Below are 7,500 nucleotides of genomic sequence, written 5' to 3'. Positions count from 1 at the left end.
TCACACACAGTGTGGCGGCCTTTCTATGGTTTGTATATGATTTTCAAAACTCCAAGATGCATGGGTCTTGTCAGCAGGTAGCCGATTACGCACTCTCGATACTCCAAACTTGAAAGAATATGATCCATTATTTGGCTCAAAAAAGGTAAACGTAAAAAAACATAAACGAGTAAATTCATACAATTAAGCAAAGTTAACAACAGTAAACTAAACTACAATGCGTTACGTGAACGAACTGCGAGAGTGTGCTTGCTCTGTTGCGGCCATGACCTTTGACGTTGCAGCCATAACATCACACAAAAGATCAGACGCAACCCAACTCAACCATTATATTTTGGCTCCACTGACGTCTAGACATATGACTGGGTCTTTGTTGTTCTGTTTTTGTTTGCTTGTTTATTGTGAAAGGGTCTAGTGTGTTACATTTAGCTTTGAGAAGTCTTAAAATAGGCTCCAAGTGACATTTGTCTTATTGTGTATGTGTAATTTACCTCCAAAGGTCGTGTTAATCCATGAGTGCACCTGAATTGTGTGGTATTTGCTGAGTTTTAATCTGCTTGTTTTAATTGTGTGTTGCGGCTGCAATAAATCTTGTCTGTGCTTCAAATGTAAACATATTTATTGTCTCTCTATGGTGGAAATCAGATGTATGATGGAACTTGCATTTACTATGCACAAACATTTCAGCTGTCATGGTGATAATAGTTCCAGAGTTTCGTTATACTGATTTACTGAGCTAAGTGTTGATACACTTCGTAAGAAATTATTATCTAGGTAAAAGGAAACATCTCTGCAACAATATTGGAATGAATGCGGTGGCTTGTTCATACGGGAAACGGGTATGTAAAAGCGATCATATGGATAAGTTGTAGGACGACGCACACCGAAGTAGAATTTAGTGCGATGCACTGTTCTAAATTTAGCTACAGACTGACGTGAATTACATTGAAAATTCGCTGTGGTCTACACAGCTGTTTTTAATTGATGTAGCCTAGAGGTGTATTTGGCTAAATGATGGTTGGGATTGTTAAAATTGTCGATTTTTGACCAGATAGATTGCCTACCTCTTGCAAAGGCAAACCTTTGTCTGGAATACAGGCAGCTCATGAGTATGGTTGTCTTTGGAACAGAATGTGTACAAAATTGCAGTTGAAATAATCGCACAGACATTTAATCTGTGTGCCATTTGCATGTTAACCCCCGCTAGCATGTATGCTAATAGCTTAGCTTAGGCTAGCTAGCTGCTTAAATTGTTTTACTATGGGGCTAGGCTAGTTGCTTCGCATATTGTAGCAATGGTGTTCGCGAATGAGTCGTTGATCAAGCTGTCTTGTATACTTTCACTTGCTTTTTACATTTCCATGGCTGTGTGTGTTGTGTTAACCCTGTCTCTTACTGTCTGTGTAAGAGGAGGTTGAAACTCTCAGCCCAGCTAGTCATTTATTTATTTTGATGCCACCGCCGTGTTACAGAAATAAAGTCTCTTGTCCTAGAGTGGGTGACGTCACAATGGCTCAAGATTCCACCATGTAAGTCTATGAGAGAAAGAGGTGATGAAAAAGAGGAATAAAAAAGGAGTGACAAGGAGAACCGCCACGAAAAGCTATAGCAGGTTGCACCGCATCGGGCTGGACGTTTCGGTGTTTGAACGGCGTCTGTACCTCGAACGGGCGAGGCCTGATTCGATGCAAGAAAAACAGGCGGAATAAAGAAAACTTATGAAGAACAATAGTGTGCTTCCCTTCGGGCAAGCACACTAACTAGAATGCGTTTCGTGAACGAACTGCGAGAATGTACTTGCTCTGTTGCGGCCATGACCTTTGACGTTGCAGCCATATCATCACACATAGGATCATACATGGGAATAAAAGTATTAACAGTCTGAGTAATGTAACCAAATTTGAAGCATTTGAGAGAATTTGCATTTGAGAGAACAAGTGCCTTGGAATTGGGGCAGGTGTCAGTAGGTGCGTTTCCATTCAGCTTGTTCGCATTAACGATTCGCATTCACGGACGATTCGCATAAAACAAATACGCATCAGCGACCGTTTCCATTCACCCGAGTCTTTAGTCTAATTTGGAGGAAGAGTTTTGTGCATGCTTGAATGGACGCCCTCCTCTCTGCCGTCGGGACTTTTAATGCTGTAGCATTTTAGTTGTTTTGAATACAGTTGCTAGAAGGAGAAGGCGTAGACAGTTTCAACATGTTTTACAAACTCACATAGCAGCGAATTCCGTTCCCCGCAGACGTCCGTACATCTGGGAATGAGCACGGTCTAGTGATTCTTTTAATTTGGTGAAGGCCCACTTCACTGCCCAGTTGTGGGTCGAAAACTTCAGGCTGACCAGGTCAGGATTTCCAGAATTGTGCAACGGATAGGCCCTGCTGTGTTTCCTGAAAGTATTTGCTGCCGAAAGCCTGTTCCCACCGACGAGCGCATTGCAATTGCACTTTACAAACTTGCAACATGCGCGGAATACCGTGTTGTGGGCGAAACGTACCACTGTACAAAGATGTTTATATGCAGTATGCTTTGTCATGCGAGTAGGCTACAAAGAAATATATTAAATTACCATACCTGGGCGAGGTGCAAGAGATTGCCAACCGAAACAACCGCGCACGCCAGGTCCGCAGGTGTAAGATAGAATAAAATCAATGATCACAAAACAAAAAAACAATAATTTACAACAACAACAAAAAAGTACGCGTGTGGGGAGATAACATGTCCACGTAGTTTGCACGTAAATCAAGTTAATCAGTTAGCCTACAATAAACTAGTTAATGATGATGATGTTCAGGGGAAACAACACACCGCAAACATAGATATACAGTAGAGGAACATCACATTCGGGGTAGACAGCAGCACGGTTGTCTCTCACTGCAACAGGACGTAGTCTACAGTCCAACTCCGAACATAAACAAATACACAAAAGACGCGAATCGCTCGAATAAACTGTTTCCATCTACGTTAAGCGCATTAACTAAATTCGAATAACTAGTTAATTCACCTCCCTGTGGCGAATCGAATTTCTATACGCATTGGGGAAGTTAATGCAATACGCACGCGTTTCCAACCAGGATTTAATATTCGCATAGAGATAATGCGCATTAAGACATGGGATGGAAACGCACCCAGTGAAGCAAAGCTGCAAGCCAGTTCAAAGACACCATTATGATGTCACCAAGCCCCGCAGGTGTCAGTGAAGCACAGCTGCAAGCCAGTTCAAAGACAAGCCGCAGGTGTCAGTGAAGATACCATTATGATGTCACAAAGCCACAGAGTTCTGCCATGCATGTCTATGGGGAAAAAAGTGATGAAAAAGAGGAATAAAAAAAGAGTGGCAAGGAATACCGCCACAAAAAGATATAGTAGGTTGCACCGGTTCGGGCCGGACGTTTCGGTGTTTGAACGGCGTCTCTATCTCAATCGGGCGAGGCCTGATTCATCGCAAGAAAAACACGGCAGAAAGGAGAATAAGAAAACTTAAGAAGAACAATAGTTGTGCTTGTCCTACGGGCAATCACACTAAAAAGGCTAAACTAGTACCGAAAAGTGGTCAAAAAAAACGCATGCTTTACGTGCCTCTAGACCCAACAATTGGTTACCAAATCATCTACTAATGAGCCATCCAGATGATGCCTATTATTTTACCCCTTCAGCATCTCTCTCAAACATACCACCACAAACTCACACACTCACACTTAAACACTCACACACTCACACACACTCGCTAGGAACCTCACCTGCTAAAGCAGTGTGCGGCAGTCATCACCCAGTCCTTGTTGATTAGGGACCCCCCGCAGACAATGCCACCGACATTAAGGCTGGCCTGCCATGGCCACGCCCCCGCAAGGGCGTTCTCTCCCCCCACTATGCCTACAGTGCGGTGGTTGAGAGGCGCTTGCCCACACACTGAAGGGAATCATAGGGGTCAGGGGTCAAGTGTGTGTGTGTGTGAGTGTGTGTGTGAGTGGTGTGTGTGTGGTAGAAAGAGAGAGAATTTGTGTGTGTGTGTGTGTGTGTGTGTGTGTGTGTGTGTGTGTGTGTGTGTGTGTGTGTGTGTGAATTTGTGTGTGTGTGTATGTATGTGTGTGTGTGTGTGTGTGTGTGTGTGTGTGTGTGAGTGTGTTTGTCTGTTCTTGCCCTTCAATTTCAATTTCATTTTTCAATTTTATTTATATAGCACCATAACAATACAATTGCCTCTAGGCGTTTTACAGAGCCCAGAGCCTGAACCCCCTTAGTGCATGCACAATGGCAACAGGGGCAAGAAAAAACTCCTTGTTAGGCAGGAAGAAACCTTAAGCAGAACCACGGCACATAAGGGGGGACCCATCTGCTTGAGGTCGGCCCGGTGGAGATAGGAAGGGGGGAAGGGGGGAAGGGGGAGGGTTGTGTACACAAAAATAACAGTCAGACTCTAAAAACATCAAAAAGACAGGAAGTGACATGGGTAGCTTACCGTCTAGCTGTGCGGACATATCTGAAAGACAGGAAGTGACATGGGTAGCTTACCGTCTAGCTTTGCGGACACATCTGAAAGAGAGAACAGAGCGACAAATATCAGTCAGTCACACACACACACACACACACACAGAAAAACACACACACACACACAGACACCACACACACACACACACACAGACACCACACACACACACACACACTTACGCACGCACACGCACACATACGCACGCACACACCCATAGACGCAGAGAGCGCACTGCTGCCACACACACACATACGCACGCACGCACGCACGCACGCACACACACACACACACATACAGAAACACACACACACACGAGACAGTGGTCCAGGAGGTAGGGCAGTCGTTAAGTAATCGGTAGGTTGGAAGGTTGCTAGATCAATTCCCCACTTCTCCATACCCATGTGTAAGTATCCTTTTGCAAGACACTGAGGGCCTGATTTACTAACAGGATTGCGCCCATTTTCTGGCGTAAAATAGCGGTCGTAACGAAAAACGGTATTTACTAAGGAGCCGCAGCGCATATTTACACCTGTGGGTGTGAACAGAGGAGGTACCGTGGACGTGGGTGGTAACGTAGGCGTGAGTCGCAATTTACATGGGAGGAGAGAAGGTAAGTGCGCCTAATGATGTCATGCGTGGTATTTACTAAACTGCCTGTCGAGCGCACGTCTCCAATTTGCAGGATAATTCTCCGCCTCATAAAAGCACGTCTTAACCAGGAAGCGCAATTTCATTGAGTCTGAAAACGTTGATATGGCAGCAGTGATAAGAGAAAGGCGAAGAAAGAAGACAGAGACAGCGCACAGAAATATTTTTCAACTCGCATAACACATTTTCAGTTAAATGAACCACAAATCATTAGACGGTACAGGTTAACCAGCCACGCAATACTTCAATTACTGAACCAGATCAGAGATGACATCTAACCCTCCAACCGGAGATCACTTTCCATTCAATCAGTTGGTAAACATTGCAAATATTGGCACCGGATCATTTCAAACAGTTATAGTATCAGCAGTTGATATATCTCAGTCTTCACAAATATTCACACAGGTACTCGAAGCATTGCTATGGCGCACTGGTCAATACATTTCCCCACTGCCACAGCTGAAATTATTGACATCAAACAGGACTTGTTTTGAAATCGCAAACTTTCCGAACGTAATATGAACCATTGATTGCACCCACGTCCATATATATTGTAGTGAACCCATGTTCCTTGTAGAAATTATTAATCTCGCCATGTACACATCTATATTGTTATAATAGACAGTTTATGCATTAATGCCACAAATAGCATATTCTTTATAATCGTGTTCTTTTAAACATCTTGCTGTAGGTGATGGCGGGCAGAAGAACAATATAGCAGCGCACACATTGAATCAGGTTCAGTGATTGAGCGAACGTGAAACAATATATCTATCTCCACTTGCTGAAGCTTCATTTTCTCTTCCTAAATATATACCACGGAAAATGCGGAAAAACACCGTGCGTTAATGTGCGAACGCAGTTTAAGCAGCGGTCGCAATGTTAGTAAATCAGGCCCTATATAGGGCGGAGTAAACACAGATTGTCCAGAGCGATCTGGTTTGATAAATACCAAGTAAAATGCGCAAAAACACCGTGCGTTAATTTGCGAACGCAGATTAAGAAGCGCTCGCATATTAGTAAATCAGGCCCTGAGCCCCTAAAAGCTCCTGATGTATAAATGCAATTTCCTTGTAATTTGCTTTGGATGAAAGCGTCTACGAATGATTAAAAAAAACACACACACACACACAGGTGCAGATCTTACCTTGAGCCCCGAGGAGTAAGATCACGACCACACAGACAGCCCTCCACACACTCATTCTGCTGCTCTCTGTCTCGGATCTGGGTGTGTGTGTGTGTGTGTGTGTGTGTGTGTTTGTGTGTGTGAGTGTGTCTGTGTAAGTGTTCGATTTCTGTTGCCCTACTTCCTTTTGTGCAGATATTTCAAAGGCGCCTCCAAACTTCACCTGCCCTGGCCCTGCCCACTCAGTCACACACAATGTGCCCAGAACACCACCCCTGCCAACCTGTGTTTGCCACATTGATAATCCATGTGGATGTATCAGGTTATGTCTAACAGCACAGACCGGGTGATCCTGGCACGTAAGGTGTGACGTGACCTGACAGCTCAGATGTCAATGCTGTTCCATGCTCTGCTATCACTCTTTCCCACTCACATGTAAAAAGACATGCGCACACACACACACACAAACACACACACACACACACACACACACACACAAACACACAAACAAACACACCGCCATTGCCAAGAGACCTACACTTTCAGCTGCAGGGCCAAGAAGAATAATGGTGATATATGTATGGAAAAAGGGGGTCCATTCCAGTCTGCATGAAGGGGCATATAGTTAATAGCAACATTCGCAGAATATAAAAAGTTTTGCTTTTCTTCCATGTTAGACAATGAGTGTCATTTTTGGTCATGGTGCTAATGTGCTATATTATGATATGTTTGCTAGCCAGCCATACCTAACATTAGCTAAAATTGCTAGCATGATCACTATTCCATTCTAGCGCTCTCTTTCTCTCTCTCTCTCTCTGTCTCTCTCTCTCTTTCTCTCTCTCTTTCTCTCTCTATCTCTATCTCTCTTTCTCTCTCTATCTCTCTATAGCTCTCTCCATCTCTGGCTCTTGCTTTCTTTCCACCTTTCTCTCTCTCTCTCTCTTTCTCTCTCTCGTTCTCTCTCTATCTCTATCTCTCTCTCTCTTTCTCTCTCTTTCTCTCTCTATCTCTCTCGCTCTTTCTCTCTCTATCTCTCTCTCTAGCTCTCTCCATCTCTGGCTCTTGCTTCTTTCCACCCTTTTTTCTCGGAACTCATTTTCTTCCTCATCTCACCCTGTTATGGCCAGTTAGTTACTCCCTTTCTTGGCTCCTGGTCAGGTTCTCACAAGGCCGTTTGGCGATCATGTGAGTTACCTTTAGAGGGCAAAAACACAGCATTGACACTCCCCCTC

General features: G+C 44.0%; 1 protein-coding gene across 1 annotated transcript in view; it reads right to left on the bottom strand.

Annotated features, from left to right (window-relative positions):
* LOC308362910 (chymotrypsinogen A-like) overlaps positions 1-4,895 on the bottom strand; it is a gene marked incomplete at both ends in the record, with an annotated part of 10,106 nt that extends 5,211 nt beyond the window's left edge. Inside the window, 3 exons of the mRNA XM_080835637.1 lie at positions 3,746-3,878; positions 4,518-4,538; positions 4,892-4,895. Coding sequence (XP_080691763.1) covers positions 3,746-3,878; positions 4,518-4,538; positions 4,892-4,895 — 158 coding nt within the window. The remainder of the gene's footprint in view (positions 1-3,745; positions 3,879-4,517; positions 4,539-4,891) is intronic.
* Between the last annotated feature and the right edge of the window lie 2,605 nt (positions 4,896-7,500).

Source organism: Sprattus sprattus (assembly GCF_963457725.1).
Source record: "Sprattus sprattus genome assembly, chromosome: 3".
Lineage (NCBI taxonomy): Eukaryota > Metazoa > Chordata > Actinopteri > Clupeiformes > Clupeidae > Sprattus > Sprattus sprattus.
This window is presented reverse-complemented; position numbering and strand designations above follow the sequence as displayed.